Here is a 17,840-nt window from a genome sequence, read left to right as displayed (position 1 = left end):
ATAAGTAGAGGTGAAAGGACCAGAGAGCACCTCAGGATATTCTTCAGGGTTTGGTTAATAATGCTCCCCGGTCTCCTGATTTTGCTCAGCAGAAAAGTAACTCTGCAGGCCATCCCCTGAGACTAGAATGACAGAAAGCTGATAATTACATATGGGCTGTAGTTAATGGGTTTTGTAAAGCCTGCTTAACATTGGCCTGATGTTCTTAGGAAGCTGCTTCAGAATCCAGGAACTCTGCCCAATTGCCAGAATAAAGCCCCTAAAGCATATTTGTCTCCCATTTGTAACAAAGGACACTACCAAATACTTGCCACTCACTGAGCTTTCTATGCAAAATATTATGCAGATTGAAGTGGTGCATCAGAGGCATGGGACTTGCAGTTTGGAGATGGCAAAAGTTAAATGTATTCTGTAGACTTTGTGTAAGTAATTTTCATACTGCTTTCATGGAAGAGCCTCTGGTGCCATGAACCATTGTTACTAGACTACAGTGACAGAAAGGCTTTCAACGTAGAAGAAGTGGAGACTTAACTCATAAATGTTTTGTCCACAACAGCAGTCCCAGCCATCCCAGATTTGTTCCTACAGACAAATGCAACATCTGGTTTGCCTGATCAGAGATATATACAGTCCAGTATACCTAAAGGAACATCTCCACCCCTATCACTCAGCCCAGACACTGAGGTCCTCCTCCAAGGGTCTTCTGCTAGTTCCCTCACTGCAAGAAGGGACGTTACAGAGAACCAGGCAGAGGGCCTTCTTGGTAGTGGCACCCGCATTGTGGAACACCCTCCCTTCAGATGTCAAGGAGTTAAAGAACTATACAACTTTTAGAAGACACCTGAAGGCAGCCCTGTATCAGGAGGTTTTTAATGCTTGATGTTTTATTATTATTATTATTATTATTAATATATATATATATATATATATATATATATATATATATATATATTTCTGTAGAAGACGCGGGTGGCGCTGTGGGTTAAACCACAGAGCCTAGGGCTTGACGGTCAGAAGGTTAGCGGTTTGAATCCCCATGACGGGGTGAGCTCCCATTGCTCAGTCCCTGCTGCTGACAACCTAGCAGTTCGAAAGCACGCAGTGCAAATAGACAAATAGGTACTCCTCCGGCGGGAAGGTAAAAGGCATTTCTGTGTGCTGTTCTGGTTCACCAGAAGCGGCTTAGTCATGCTGGCCACATGATCTGGAAGCTATACGCTGGCTCCCTCGGTCAGTAAAGCAAGATGAGTGCCACAACCCCCGAGTCATCCGCGACTGGACCTAACGGCCAGGGGTCCCGTTACCTTTATATATTCTGTAAGCCGCCCAGAGTGGCTGGGGAAACCCAGCCAGGTGGGTGGGGTATAAATAATAAAGTTCTTACTATTATTATTATTATAGCCATCATCTGTTCCCATTATCATGGTGTCATGGTTGCAGCAAACACAACAGATGTGTCTCATGATACCTTAAAGACCAACAAAGTTATTACAGCATAAGGTTTCATGAACTAGAGTCTACTTCATCATGTAAGTTTTGTTTAGGCGCTCAAAATGAATGGTTGGACAGGAGATCGAGATCACACCAGATGTTTTGGACTACAACTCCCATCAAACAAAGAGCAAAGGCTTCTCTAGTTTTTCTCCTTACAAAGTTTTCTACCCAGCTTGAGGACCAGCACAGCTGAACCCCAGGAGCTGGTATTTCATTCAGACATGTGATAACTGCAGTTTAATGGCAGATATTATACCTGCCTGTAAAAATCTTCCTGAGTTGTAAACTGAAGTAGTACAATTCAGTGCCTTTTCAATTCTCATAATTTTTCAGCATAGTAACAAAAGGACTTCATCCATTTTGCCTTCAAGAGATACGGCAACTGAAATTCATATCCAAATCAAAACAAGTCTTGACAGGCATGGGGCTGAATGGAGATGATGTTTGCCATGAAGGAGTTTGACTCTGTTTTCCTTAAATAAATGAGATTATATTATACATACATATTTGCTTTTCTTAAATAAATTATATATATATGCATACACACAGAGGATTAAACAACAACTATGAATGGATAAGGTAAAGGTAAAGGTACCCCTGCCCATACGGGCCAGTCTTGCCAGACTCTAGGGTTGTGCGCTCATCTCACTCTATAGGCCGGGAGCCAGCGCTGTCCGCAGACATTTCCGGGTCACGTGGCCAGCGTGACAAGCTGCATCTGGCGAGCCAGCACAGCACACGGAACGCCATTTACCTTCCCGCTGGTAAGCGGTCCCTATTTATCTACTTGCACCCGGGGGTGCTTTCGAACTGCTAGGTTGGCAGGCGCTGGGACCGAACGACGGGAGCGCACCCCGCCGCGGGGATTCGAACCGCCGGCCATGCGATCGGCAAGTCCTAGGCACTGAGGTTTTACCCACAGCACCACCCGCGTCCCATGAATGGATAGGCACTGCCTAATATACTTCTACAGACTACAATGTCTCCCTTTCCAAATGATATAATACTGTGCAGGAGTAGCTTAAAAAATGAGGCAATGTTAGGAGTCGTATTACAGAAGGTACTAGACATAACAGAATAGAACAAAGTTCTACTCCCCTTGCTTCCAGTCAAAATATTCTTCGAAAGAAACTTGTAATTTCACCAGAACTATTGTAACACCCACAATAACCATTTTCAGACAAGTTGCTTTAAGTGGGAAAACAGAACCCCAATTTTTAGCATCCCTATATTAGAATGATGTTGCAGCTGTGGTATGTTAGTTTTCCATAAAATGGGAGGCACTATCTTAGAATACCTGTCCAAGGTCACAGTATCTGGACCACTGCAGATCCCCACTCCCCTACTGGTGCTGGGAAAGCAAGGAGGTGGTTAATTAAGGACTGTGCCAGGTCTTGGCTTCAGCTTAAGGGGCCCATTTATCATCCATGCACCTGGGCGGCTGCCCAATTTTGCTTGGCACTGGCACTAGCCACAACCCTGTTTCCTTACTTCTAAACCAGTGACTTAGTATACATTATACACTGATTCCATTGTGTATTCATCACGAGGTTAGCCTTCCTATCTCACTGTATTATTCCCACTTTCATGCAGGAGTGAAATAGCTCTTAAGCTATCTCTTCAAGTGTTGAAGTTCCAGCTCAAAACTTATGAAAGCTAAAAATCCTGTTGATTCTACAGAGGTATCTCATACAGCTGTGCCCCAAGAAAGGCCAGTTTGCACCAATCATTGTACCATACCTTCCAGTGTTCATCTGGTTCCAGCACTCTCTTCTTTCTCATAGTAGTCTAAGCTTCACTGCTGAGCAAAGGAAGATTCTTGGCAAAGGAAAAACCATGAGGGAAGCACCGACAAAGCTATCCAAAAGCTGCCGGAGTCTTGCCCAGGCTACTGTTGTCTTTCTGCTTCAGACATCCTACTGATCTGTTTTGCTGGGTGACAGAGGCAAGCAGGCGGGGAAAACACAACCCACACACAACATCATTCAGAGCAGCCACAAACTTGCCTCAACCTTATAAGATCAGCACTTTTTTTGGAAAAAAACAACAAGGAACTGCAGACTTTACAAACACTGACCGATGGCCTATTCTTAGCTCCTGAGCTGCTCTGGGGGCTTTCCAGGACCCAGAACACAGTGAGGAGTTTCTCCTTCTCTCTTATCGACTCACAGGAATTGAACTGAAACCTTCAAGATATAGATTCTTTTTTTTAAAAAAGAACTATTTTGTGTACGGTCAAGATAAAAGCAAGCCTGGTGAAGCTGAAAGAGGAAACCAAGTCAATTTATTAGAGAAGTTGCTCAACTTCTATTTCCATGAAGTGTGCAATTATTGCAAAGACTACGTCACTCAGTTCCCCTTTTTTTTAAGTAAGGCAGGACATAACCCATGTGGAGATGGAGAAACCGCTACTAGGAAACAACAGAGGAGAAACAAACCCAACGCACCACTTTTGGATGTATTCTAGAAAATAGTTCTTAGACATGGTAGTAAATATGTCTGTAGAAAATTTACCAACAGGGGCTTTCTTTAGGGTTAACTGTCAGAAGCTGAATGGTCAGCCGTTGATATAAAGTAGGGAACCTGCAACCCTTTAGATCAGTGGTTCTCAACCTGTGGGTCCCCAGATAGTCACTTGTGTTTCTTTGGTGGTGAGAGAGGTTGGGGTTGTTCTAGGGTGTGGTTGTTTGTTTGTGATTGGCTGTGGTGATCTTTGTTTTCATGTGTGAGTGGGGTGGGTGGGTGTTTTGGATCAGGTTAGCCATATCTCCTGGTATGCCCCACGGAGGACCTTAAGGTCCATAAATAGCAACACCCTAGAGGTCCCGGGCCCCAAGGAAGTTAGATTAGCCTCAACCAGAGCCAGGGCTTTTTCAACACTGGCTCCAGCCTGGTGGAATGCTCTGTCTCATGAGACCAGGGCCCTGCAGGATCTGATTTCTTTCCGCAGTGCCTGTAAGACAGAGTTGTTCCGCCTGGCCTTTGGCTTGGAGTCAATTTGACCCCCCCCTTTCTTTTTTCCTTTCTCCTCCTGTGATGAGGCTGCATTTTAATGTTTCAATGTTTTAATGTTGTATTTTAATCTTGTTTTTAAGTTGTATTCATTCAATTTGTTTTTATTATTGCTTGTTAGCTGCCCTGAGCTCGGCCTTGGCTGGGGAGGGCAGGGTATAAATAAAATTTTTTATTTTTTTATTATTATTATTATTATTATTATTATTATTATTATTATTATTATTATAGAATCATAGAATAGAATCATAGAATCATAGAGTTGGAAGAGACCACAAGGGCCATCGAGTCCAACCCCCTGCCAAGCAGGAAACACCATCAGAGCACTCCTGACATATGGTTGTCAAGCCTCTGCTTAAAGACCTCCAAAGAAGGAGACTCCACCACACTCCTTGGCAGCAAATTCCACTGTCGAACAGCTCTTACTGTCAGGAAGTTCTTCCTAATGTTTAGGTGGAATCTTCTTTCTTGTAGTTTGGATCCATTGCTCCGTGTCCGCTTCTCTGGAGCAGCAGAAAACAACCTTTTTCCCTCCTCTATGTGACATCCTTTTATATATTTGAACATGGCTATCATATCACCCCTTAACCTCCTCTTCTCCAGGCTAAACATGCCCAGCTCCCTTAGCCATTCCTCATAAGGCATCGTTTCCAGGCCTTTGACCATTTTGGTTGCCCTCCTCTGGACACGTTCCAGTTTGTCAGTGTCCTTCTTGAACTGTGGTGCCCAGAATAATAATAATATAATTATTATTGTTATATTCTGTGGGTCCCCAGATGTTGTTAGACTACAACTCCCATCATCCCTGAGCTCTGGCCTTGCTAGCTAGGGGTGATGGGAGTTGTAGCTCAACAACATTTGGGGACCCACAGGTCGATAAAGGCTGCTTTAGATGCTGCTGGACTCTAACTCCTGTCTTCACTGAATGTTGGCCACACTGACTGAGCCTGATGGGCATTGGAAGTCCAACAGTGTATGAAATATCACAGGCTCCCCACCCATTGTAAACTTATCCAGCCTCACCCCAAAATTAAGACTGAGTACAACTTCCATTCAACTCAATTAGACATGTATAGGTAAAACTATTTATCTATCATCAGCTAAGGTAGGGACATGAAAACAGGAGATTGGATATCCCGACATTTGTGGAGATGGGTCTTGGATTGTGAGGAGATTATCAGTACTGTGGGAAAGGCTCTTTTAACTCTTTCCCAATGTGTCATTTCCCCTATTTAAATGTTCCTCCCCATCCTCAAAGCTGGTATTAGCACTACAGTGGGAAGAAAGAGAGACATGATGTGGGTACCTTCCTCTTTTCCATTTTAGAACTACTAGCAGCTTCATGAGTGGTTATTTTTGATGGGGGGGAAGGGTAGATGGAAAACAGTCAATCATCTCCTACCTACCCTAACGTTGCTGTTCCAATCAGTATCAGAATTTGCAGCATCTTTTAAAATGGGGAGCAAAAGAGATCTAATCATGGCTCTCCTGCAACATGTCTGTTTTGGCCTTCAAAAGTCACAGCAACGCTGGCAGGCTGTCTTGTGAATCAGACTTGCACAAGAGGTAATTTCAAGTTCCAAAGCCAAGATAGGTTTTTTGTTTTTGTTTTAAGGAACCTGTGTTGGCAGCCTCTTCCTGATTTTATGCTAAACTCCTTTATAGAAGAAGCTGAAAATAGGACATAGGTAAGTATGATTCAAGGAGATAGAGGTAGGGGAAAGCACGGCTGTCCCCAGAGCTCTACTGGATAAATTATATCAGATTCCCAAATAGCCAACACCAACTGTGCAGATACAATAGAAGGAAGTGTGGCAACGTGACAATCAAAACTCCTGATTATCAAAAATGAACCTGTCCCTCTGCGGCACAACTGCTTGCATAACTTTCTGGAACACAAGAAACATGTTCCTAATCCCAGGCCTGTGCCAAGGTCAGGTTCAGAATTATTGGTGAAACTAGGCTTTAGGAATTAGAAATGCAGGCAACCCCCAGTTTCCGTGGGGTTTGCATTCAGGCTCATTGTGTGTGATGGTGGAGCGTGTTCTGCCACACCCCATTCCACCCTCAATCCACCCTATTTTCTTGCCTCTTCTGGGTTCACGGTGATGTGTGCATGTGCACTATCACACGAGCTTTTAACACGTGCAAAATGGTTATTGCCTGTACTGTACACCTCCACTTCCCTCGCCCTGTCCAACTGACTTTAACCCAGTTGTAGCATGCGTGACAGTGACCAGTCTGGGTCAAAACAAAACCAGGTGCACTCTTTTGAACAGTTATCCATGCACTGATAACATCTCATTCAGGCTATTTCAACTCACTGTACCTGCAGCAGCACAATTGTTCACTGAGGTGAGTCATACAAAGCATCTAAACGTTAGTTCTGGCACAACTACATTGGTTACTAGGTCATTTCTGAGCAAAATGTTAAGTTTTTAACCTACAAACCCCTGAATGTCTTAGGACCAGGGTACCAAAAGGACTGTTTCTCTACCTTAAATCTGCCAAGTCATTAAGACCAACCTCAGAGACCCTGCTCCACATCCCCATGCCATATAAAGTAAGGCAGGTGGTAACCAGAGACAGAGTCTTCCAGTTGCTGTGCCTCATTAAAGGAACTCCCTTCTTAGAGAGACTCACCTTGCACTCTCTCTATTTTATTTATGGCACTAGGGGAAACCTGCCTTTTTTGTCCTGTTTTATGCTGAATTTTTAATTGACCAACTAGCTGCTATCTCTCATATATATATATGGGTTATATTCAACCAAATCCTACTCAGGGTAGACCAATTAAAATTAATAAAGCTATATTAGTCATGGCCATTAACTTCAGTGGGTCTACTCTGAGTAGGACCAGCACTGAATATCACCATGTGTGTGGTGGAATTCAGCACTATGCTATTAAAACATTCTGTCTGTGCAAGCATGACAGCTTATCAGATGGATCAATTCCCTGTTCCCCTCGTGCATTGCTCTGGAGTTCTCTTGATGACCCCTCAAGGCCAATTTTGGGGGCATGCAGGGGGAGCAGGAGGGAGACCCTGTTGTGGAAGTACAAATCCTTGCATAGGGCTTCTGTTGATGGGGTTCAGTGTGGGATAGTGGTCAAAATGACAGACTGGGATTGGGAGACCAAGATTCAAATCTGGGTGACCTTGAGTCAGACACTGCCTCTCAGTCTAACCTGGAAGCTACAAATTCTGGAAGCTACAAGCATGCAGAGCTGTTTCATAAAATAGCAAGCCTTCAAGACTGGCAGGGATCTAATGCCCCAACTGCACACCTATTCTCCCCTTGCATGAAGCACCAAAGAAGGTAAATGGCAGAACAGGAGGTTTATCATATGCCACCTTGTCCAAGGGCACACCCAGGCCATACATTTAAAGCACTCTTCTAGCACTTTAACAAAATCCTGGAAACTGTAGCTAGTTGAGGGTGGTGCGAATTATAACTCTGTGTGGGGTCTCCTAATAACTTTCAGCACCTTCAACAAGCTATGGACTCTTTGCGGGAAGCCACAATTGTTGAAAGAGGTTTCTTCTTATTTGCCTAAGGGTGTCAAAACACAAGATACAAAATGGAGGTTCCCCATCAAGCATCAAATTTTCCCTGCAGAATATGTGAAACTCCCCAATAACATCAATGTAGGGTGGAACTGCATGTTACACTTTTGTTTTACAAAATGCAAGCAATGAAACTGCCATTTAAATGGACAGGGGGAAATATTCCAAATCCTTTCCCATTGAGGCTATTTTCCTGCCCCAAATCCCCATTCCCCACTGCTTTTACTCCAACTGTGCAAAAGATAGGAAATTATCTTCTTTCATAACAGGGATAAAAGCAGCTAGGGACCGGGGAAGATCTTTGATGGGGGAATTACCTGACAGAAAAGAGTTAAGAAACTGCTAGCCTTTTGTGATGGTCTTCTATTTCTTTTTTTTTTTAACCCAGTCCCCAAAATGACTCACAGAACTGTATGTCATAGTGACCACAGCATACCTATTAAGAGAGGACCAAATTCTGGGTTAGCATAGCAACCAGCACAGTGTGCTTTTTATATTGTGTTACGGAGTATAAAAGCTACCTCAAAAGAAAAAGAATACTATCAACATAGGAAAGAGGGAGAAAGTAATTGTTTGAAGGAAGGAAGAGCATGGCTGACCAAGTGCTTTGAATATCAATACACAAATTAGTGACAAGACCTTGGAAACAGCCAAAAATACATTTCCCTTGCCTACTATGTAGACAAAAGTCCCACAGGGAGGTTATATACTTCCTCAATTAATGCACACAAAAGAAGCAATTTCCTCAGCCTGACTGGATAATGATATTGAAGGGGCACAGAATGTCTGAAATCTCAGCAGGAGCCTTGTGTGATCCTGGAGCAAGCCATCTCTGAGAGAAGGGTTGCACTCAAAAGGCAGGCAGCGTGACAAGAGGAGGCAAGCAATCTTGCTGACAGTAGCAGTGAGGTCATAGTGCCTGAGGAAAACCAAGCCAACTTGAGTGATTGACTGAAACAGAGGCAATTTTCAGAGGGGCAGCCATGTCAGTCTGCTGCAGAAAAAACCAAGGGTTGCACCCAACATTGATTCTACTCAAAGAAGATGCACTGAACCAAATGAACACAACCAACTTAGGTTGGTTAATTTCAGTGGATATACTCTAAGTAGCACTAGCATTGGACACAACCCAGAGTGTCTCGTGGCATCTTATGAATCAACAAATTTTCATTATGTAATATGCTTTCATGCACTAGGGCAGTATTTCCCAAAACTTCTCCCACCCCAAACCATTTGAAAAGTTGCTGCAGGTCTTGGCAGACTGCTGAATGATTTTTCTGCCCCTTGTTGAAACTGTAACGCTCCGTTAGACGTGACATGATTTTTAATTGTATTTTTTAGTACTTCCTTTATTTCTTATATATTGCATTTGATTGTATTACAGGTGGATTCCACAGAATTTAGTCTGCAATACAAATACCAATATATGAGAGATAAAAGCAATAAAATACAATTAAAAATCAATATAAATATTTAATACGGTGGATGTGCCTTCTCCCATCTTCAACTATAAATCCACGGACACTTCACAGACCACTTGAATCAAGCTTGTAAACCATGGGTGGGGACTGAGCATAGATGAAACAATTGGGGTTTAAGAGGGGAAAGGTGGAGCAGAGGCTGCAGAAAACAAACAGAGCGAGAAATGGGATGAAGCATGGAATAAGAGAGAAATGGGGTTTGGAAGGAGATAGTTCAGAGGGGGAAAGAAGTGGAAAGAAAGAAAAACAAAGAAGCAATATGAAATCCTAAGGTGAAAAGAGTGACATGAGATTGTGCATGTAAGGGGAGCATGTATATAGTTGCGTGGTACGTATAGATGTTTGGGAGAAGGGTTGGTGGGTTGCCCATAACTTTTCTGTGTGGTGGTGGGGACTGGCTGCCATTGCCATTAAACACCATAAGATGGAAAGCTGCAGGGGACTTTACTTTGGAGGAGGAGGAGAGCTTCAGCCAGCCTTCAGCGCAGAGGTTACAGGAGCGCTGAGGCAGCTTTTTCAACTGCCTTGATCCTACAAGGTGCTAAGCGCCTTTAGCTCCCCGTTAACGTCAGGAGAAGGTTAGGGCACTCTCAGCACTCTAGGCTGCCTGTGTAAACGCCTTTGGGCAAAGTCAATCTGTACAGTCCAAGAGAACCTTTTCTTTCCCACTTAGGCAGCAGAGTTCAGGAACCCAGCTGGCTTGAGTGAGCCAGGCTCTCTTGACTCTGATGGGGGCCCTGCAGCCTGATTTTCCAGAGGAGGAAGCATGTGTGGGTGTGTAGCGGGTGTCTCACGCCTTATAAAGCTATAGGAACTTCCTCTCCCAGGCTCCTTGGACAAAATTAAAAACCCAGGAAAGCCTTGGCTGCCTAAAGGTGATGAATACTGGGTTCATTTTGAACACAGGAATGCACACTGGATGTGGAAATGGAAACATTAGTTACATAATCAGACTAAAGGGAATAGTACTAAAACCACAGCAGGGTAATGGGATTTTCAGGATAAAGCTCTTTTAAACTTTCAGGGATCAGCCACAAACTGGGTAGTGCTACAGATTTTCTATTTTCAGACAATAACAAATGTTTTTGTACTAGAGTATGCTGCTACTACTTGCACAGCTCACCAACCTCACATAACCCACACCGTCCTGAGCCCCATATGACTAAAGAGGGCACTTAGAAGCTATCACGTCAAAGGCAATTTAAACCAGATTACCCCTGTCCAGGGGAAATCTGACGTTAAGGAAGTCCCTATTTGGATGCACCCATGCTCAGAGTAGCATTACAACAGCAAGCAAATTATCCCAGTTTGAATGGTCAATGCGGCAAACTTGTCCAACAGCAAACATATTAGCAGATTCAGACAATATACAGGCAACTCCCCATTTGCGGGAGTTCAAGGCAAATGCGACTGTGACTACACGTATTCCCACAAATCCGGAAGTGGCACAAATAGGGGCAAAAACGGTCCTAAAAGAGCGTGGAAATGGCAAAATGGCCCGAAAACAGCATCTAGCAAGGCTTTGCAATCCCAGGAGACCTAGCACAAAGTTTGAGCAAGGAGGCTTGAAGGGAGCAACTGTGGTGTTTGCAGGCTTTTTTAATGGTCTTCCCAATATACGCGATTTCACTTCGATGCATCGTGCCTCGGAATGTAACCCCCATGTAAATGGGGAGTTGCCTGCATCAGATTAAAAAGGTAAAGGGACCCCTGATCATTAGGTCCAGTCATGGCCGACTCTTTACATGCTACCATCAACGCTCGATTCCAACAGGAAGGAACCTCATCATTTCCTGCATCTGGACCATATCATAAGCCTTCAATCTTTATGTCCTAAACCTACCTGAGTGGAATACTTCATTTGCAAATGCAAAGTCATGTCAAACCTCCTACAGCAAATCAATCTGTTTTATTGTTTTCAGCAACAAAAGGATAATTGGGATGCCAGAAACGCTTAAGGGCAAAGTGTTTAATAAACCGCAGCAAACCTGAAATGTCTGTGCAATAGATTTGACATAAGGATTAGCCAAATAAAATGAACTAAAATCCCTGTACGGAGGGAAAGCTTTGCAGTTGTTCAATCATAATTAAAGTTCTCTTCCACAGAAAGCCAGTGGGCTCCTTTGGATATGTAGGAGGAAAAGCAGGATTTAAAGCTGGTGTGGTGGAAATAGGGTGGCCACTTACACATCAGTAATAATAAAAAAGAAGACAAAAGAGGTCACAGTTCTGCATAAAATTTCTGTGTACTAATTTATATGTCTAGATATGAATTTAGAAATAAGTACTATAATTTTTAAAAAAACCGGGTACATCTCAGTATAGTCAGGCCTACATTCTGTCTTTTCATGGTTTGCTGCTGCCTGTAACTCAGCACATCAAAACATAGAACATCAAAACTCCCCCAATTCCTGGGGGCTGCATAAATACTGCAGCATGAGCAGGGGCGTAGCTAGGTGCTCCAGCACCTGGAGCGGCGGGGGTGGGGTGATCTTCCCACAGGGGGTGGATGGGGTGCTGCGGCAATCTGCACATGAGGGCACCACGGCGATCTGCACAGCAGTGGAGAAAGCTGCTTGGGCGCCTCAGGCGCACCGCCCATAGCAGTGGGGCGCACCACAGGGCCTCCGGAGTCTGCCTGCCTCCTCCAACTCAGCCTCCCTACAGCTGTGGGGAGTGACAACATGCCGGGCGGCACTCACCGCAGAGCCTGCGCGTGCCCAAGCCACTGCGTCTCTCCCAGGATTGTGAAAGACGCATGGCTCGGGTGCACACAGGTGAGTGCCGCCCGGCATTTTGTCACCCCCCTGGGCGGGCCACACCTACCGCACCCCCCCTTCCTCTGCCACTGAGCATGAGCTAGAGTGGTGCTGTCTCATACTTGGATTAGACTTATGGAACACTTGCCCAAAAGGTTGGCCACGCCCCTGCATTAGTCCATGGCGTTTCGATATATTTTCTTTTCTACCTGAAAGATGCAATAGCCCAGTACTCTGGAATTGGCCCTTTTTGCACTCAAGGAGACATGCAGAAAGAGGACCAAAGGGTGTTACTGTGAATGAAGTCAAATACACACCTGTTCCCCTTCAAAAGTACTATGCGGATGAGCATTAAGCTGATGATCCAGCAGCAATGCCTGCTTGTAAACATCCATTTGCACCAACAGCCTGATGGCTGTTTCATCAGAAACAACAGAGCCGGGAGTCTACAGACACAACCTCCATCTTAAGCAAATGGACTGGTAGGAGAGAAATCTAAACAGCAAACAAAACTCTAGCACAAATCCAGTTTCCTTGAGCTGAGAGGCAGCCAAACTGAGGAGAACTTTGTTTAGAGACGCTCTTTATCTGAAGGGCTGAACAGCCCCAAGTCTTATTTCCATATAAAGAACCACAAGAAAGAGTTGGGGACCTTGAAATCAGCACCTGGACAGCAGACTGAGCAGTCACTCAGGTCACCCAGTCACAAGTCTTTCTATGTAAATTTCTATGTAAATTCCAATGATTATTTTTAAATTGGCATCGGTACACATCAATTAGCATATCCAAATTTTATGTAGATCAGTTTCTTCTTTGGCAGTATATTTCATCTCTTTTGGGTGGTAGGAGGCCACCTTAAATGAGCAGCTTCACAGAAGGAGAAAACACACTATGTGTTCAGTTCTATGTACTGAATGTGGCCAGTGAGCCATATTCTGCAACGGCGGTGCCAGCCCTCTGTAAGCTGGGTAATGGAAAGTCTATGCTGAATAAAATTCAGCTCAGTGATAACCAGTTTGCTCAGAAACAGGGCAGAGGAAGAAAAGGGCTAAGCAACCTATGCTCAAAATAGTAAGCACAAGGCATGTTTTCCTAGACGCTGCCAATTACGAGAAAAAGGAGCTCTATTGGCTTGCTCAGAACACTGAGGTTTTTTGGGAGGCAGTGGAGGAATCTTAGCCTATATTCATCAGAGTTTCAAAAATTTCAGTCCTAAGTGTCTAAAATAAGCTAAGGGTCACCTTACAAATGCACACCGGTGTGTATGTGTGTGTTAAAATTCAATTTGATCTGCAGACTGGCAGTGCTAGAACAGAACACTGTCTGGAATGGGCACCACTTTCTCTTAAAGACCTGAGCTGACGCAACTTCTTGAGCAAAAAATGACAAAGTTGTTTCATTTAACCATAGCAGCTGCCAAGCCACCTCACATTTAGTAAGGTAAGCAGGAGAACTGTGCTGCAGCAGGAACAGTAGCCTACTTTTGCAAAAAAAAAAGCAAAAAACCCTGAAAAAGCAATTTCCTAAGATTCAAGAACACAATCAGAACAAATATGAAAATCTGCACATTCCAACCACCTCCATCACCATGATATTCTTCCCCAGAAAAGGGGAAGCAGAGCATCACAACTGTATTCTATCCAAAAGCATAACATAAGAACCCTTCTGTAGCAAGGCCAAGAGGTCAGTCTAGGCCAGCATCCGCCACAGTGACCAAACAGACGCTTATAGGAAGACTGCAAGAAAGACATGAGCTCAAAAATGTTCTCCCCACTTGTGTTCCCCAGCAACCAGTATTCAGCGGCTGGAGGTACTACACAGCCATCATGGCTACCAGCCACTGATAGCCTTCTCCTTTTTGGGAAGAGGGTGCAAAGTTCCAGGGTGGGAGAGGATCCTGCAGCAAACAGACCTAAAACAGGGGTGGATAAACTGTGGTCCACCAAATGTTGCTGGGCTCCCATTAGACGCAGCCAGTATATCCAACGGTCAGAGATGACGGGAGTTGAAGATCAGCAACATCTGGAACATCAAAAACCTTCCAGCAGCAGAGGTTTAGCACTGCAACCACTCAAAATGTTTCTGCTTATCATGGAATAGGCAGAGAGACAGGGACCATACGGGAGCTTCTGGCAACAGCACCTCCTACTTCTTCTGCCCTTTCTCCAGCTGGCTGGTTTTAGGAGATATAGCATGATAAGGAATCCTGCAGTCTAGTAGAACCAGTATAAACCCAGTAGATTCATCACCCCACTCAAGGTGCCCCCAAACGTCCTGCAACCAGGACAGGCCCCACCATTAGGCATAGTAAGGCATCTGCCTCAGGTGGTAAAGACTTGAAGGACAGAACTGTGTTTGCCGCCCAGCTTGCCCTGCACTCTGTAAGCGACCTGCTGCCCTCTGTTGTGGTGGAGGCAGCCAGCACTCAAGTTCAATTCAACTGCCAATCTGGTCAGCTTCTGTTCATGGAACTGGGGTGGGAGAGAAATCTTGTCCATCCTAGGCAGCAAGACATATTGGGCTGGTCCTGCATGCTACCATCTGCCCTCCGATGAGCCCATGCTCCTGAAAATGCAGAAGAAAGAAGGCTGTACTTACAAAGACTCCTAATAAAGAGTTGAGCAGCAATATCTTTTTCCCAGGGCAGGGGTCAGATTCAGAAGGGTGCATTTCTGGCATGAGCAGCAGCGTTGGTAACAAGCCCGGCTGTGTGATTCTTCCACAGGGAAAGTCTCCTCCTCCTGTCATGAGTTGAGTTAAGGATTGGAGGGCTGGGTACTGGTGGGAGCATACGAACCACGGATGGGGGGGGGGAGGAAGAGAGGAAGGCATGTGTGTTTCGGCTGCTCGCTGGGGAACTGAACCTTCTGAATCAGCAGCCAAGTACAATAAGCCCTGGCTAGTACCACGGAGAACAGAGTGAACCCGGAGGCAGAAGGAACATGCAAGATGCAGGGGGAAGCTTTTCTGTCTCCTTGGTGCTTGCTTCCCGCACCGCCCCCCTCCTCCCCAAAGCATTCAGAGAACAAACACTACCAATCAGCCCTGTTTGAATAAGCAGTGTGCTCTTTGAAGAGAGCAATTCAGAAGAAAATCCTGTGGTACAGAACAAGTTAGCCACAAAAGAGATCTTATGGCAGATCCCTTCTGCCATGCCAATTTCATCAACAAGCTGGGGCCTACCAAGCACTCAATGCTCATGACAGCAACAGATTATCTGGCCTTGTGCATCCACGGACAACAGAAAACGACTAACAATTAAATCCTAAGCATGTTTACTCAAAGGTAAATTACGCCGAGCTCAAGAGGCCTTACTCCCTACTAAATGTGTTTAAGACTGTAGTGTCAGGTGCTTTATGAAGTCTGTTAAGTCTCCTGCTTTTGAGAGAGAAACTTTTCCTTGGCCAGAGCTTCATATGAGCACAGGCTCCTGCAAATCTACTTTGGGTGCTAGTATCAGGCCCAGTGATAGGACACCCCCATGTAGAACTGTCCAAGAAGCTTGTCTGGAAACTGCAGCTAGGCTCCTGTAGGAAGTGGCTGACTGCGAACATATTCTGAAGGAACTGCACTGGCTGTCAATACACCACTGAAACCACTTCAAAGATTTGATACTTGTTCAGAGCTTTATACACAAATGGGGACCTGGATACTTGAGAGAAGACCTGCTCTCCCATAGGCCAACCTGTTTATTAGGTGGCTATCTCCCATTCATTGCACGTGGACTAAATTCAGAGGCCTTTGAACTAGAGTATGCAAAGCTTAAAAACTGATCAAGCATGAAAGCTTCCTATCAAGAAGCAGAGTCTCCAAACAGGTTAGCATTTTGACACCTATAGGAAGATTTGAACACCAGCCTCTCCCATCTGTTTTCTGATTTATAAACATATCTCTGCAGCTTCCCACAGATTGTTCTTCTGTTGCGCTCATTCTGGGAGTTTTTCTTGTGGGATTACATCTTGCCATAAAAATGCAACGTTGCAATGCGGAAGGCACAGATTCAACAAAACTGTATGCAAAGAAGAAAGGAGTGACCTTGAGCAGGCTATTTTAATTAGTCTCTTAGTTCTTCATTAGGAGAATGGAAACAACATTCTCTTCCCATGCTGATTGTGAAATATGCATCTTGGTAGGTAGCCATACAGCTCCTAGCATAATGGAACACCTCAGTGTTGCTGCAGTGCAAAACACCACTAATAACGGCAGAAGGATAAAAGGCAGCATTCATAGCATGGTTTCTTATTGTCACTGTACTTTCTGTATAGTTTCGATACAATTTTTATTTTTTCAAGTTTTTATAGGCTTTGAGGGCGGTAGAAACTCTTTGATGAAAGAAAGATGGAAGTCAAATCTTGAAGCCATTTGTTAAGAATAGCCTGCTAAATCAAGCCAATGGCCCATCTAGTCCAGCATCCTGCTCTCACAGTAGCCAAGCAGAAGCCTATGGGAAGCCCACAAGCAGGACTTGAGCACAACAGCACTCTTCCCACCTGTGATACTCACCAACTGGCAAGCAGAGTGGAGATAAAACACAGCCATTGTGCCTAACAGCCACCAGTAACCAGATCCTCCATGAATTTGTCTAATTCTCTTTTAAAGCCATCCAGGTTGGTGGCCATCACTGTCTGCTATGGGAGCAAGTTCCACAATTTATGCACTGTGTGAATAAGTACTTTATTTTATCTGTCCTGTATCTTTCAGCCTGCAGATTCATTCTATCTCCATGAGTTCTAGTGTTATGAGAAACTTTTCTCTCTCCAGTTCCTCCATGCTATGCATAATTTTTATAAACTTTTATCATGTCACCTCTTACTCACCGTTTCTCTAAACTAAAGTCTCAGATGCAGTAAGCCAGCCTTTCTCAACCTGTGAGTCCCCAGATGTTGTTGAACTAAAACTCCCATCACCCCTAGCTAGCAAGGCCAGAGCTCAGGGATGATGGGAGTTGTAGTCCAACAACATCTGGGGACCCACAGGTTGAGAACCGCTGCGTAAGCTTTCCTCATAGGGAAGTTGCTCCATCCTCTTGATCATTAAAATGCCCCTTAAACAATGGTCGTTTAAAACAGGGTAATTACATGGCTTAATTCAGCAAAAAAACCACACCAAAATCCTGTGGTTTTTTAAGGGATATTTTAACAAATGGCCCCAGATTTGACTTTAGTTTTGTATGCTTTTTTAAAAAAAAAAAACAAAAAACCAGCAATTGAGTACAAAACTTGGGTTTGGGGCACAGATGTTATGGTTAAACAGAGGCTGCAATCCTATTCAATGGGAATCATTTATAATGTTGAACACAATATTGCTTACTTCTGAGTAAGCATGCAGGACTGCGCTGTTCAACAAATAGCTCTGTGGTGAAAAAACAGTGACTCACCTCTGCAAATTTACCACCATCCAGTAAGCTGGCGGATTTGCTGCTCTCTGGTTGGAATCCAGGGGAAGGCTATTTAAGGACTTTCATTTGCCAGGGAAAGTTCCAAAAGTTTCATGATCACTGCTGGGGTCCAACCCAGTCCTGTTATGGA

At 44.4% G+C, this 17,840-nt stretch overlaps 1 protein-coding gene across 22 annotated transcripts in view; it reads right to left on the bottom strand.

The window, feature by feature from the left end:
* TMCC2 (transmembrane and coiled-coil domain family 2) overlaps positions 1–17,840 on the bottom strand; it is a 96,929-nt gene that overhangs the window by 20,928 nt on the left and 58,161 nt on the right. For 2 of the 22 annotated variants that reach the window (XM_083618249.1, XM_083618248.1), the window contains exon 2: positions 14,911–15,053. The exons of 8 other annotated variants lie outside the window; for them this stretch is intronic. In XM_083618249.1, coding sequence (XP_083474375.1) covers positions 14,911–14,991 — 81 coding nt within the window. In that variant the 5' untranslated portion in view covers positions 14,992–15,053. Of the gene's footprint in view, positions 1–1,384; positions 1,469–1,754; positions 1,968–2,501; positions 2,644–3,234; positions 3,657–14,910; positions 15,054–17,840 lie in introns of those variants that run through there. 12 more of the 22 variants (XM_083618229.1, XM_083618247.1, XM_083618231.1 and 9 more) reach the window with 9 other exon arrangements.

The sequence above is a fragment of the Podarcis filfolensis genome, assembly GCF_964270895.1.
Source record: "Podarcis filfolensis genome assembly, chromosome: 6".
Lineage (NCBI taxonomy): Eukaryota > Metazoa > Chordata > Lepidosauria > Squamata > Lacertidae > Podarcis > Podarcis filfolensis.
This window is presented reverse-complemented; position numbering and strand designations above follow the sequence as displayed.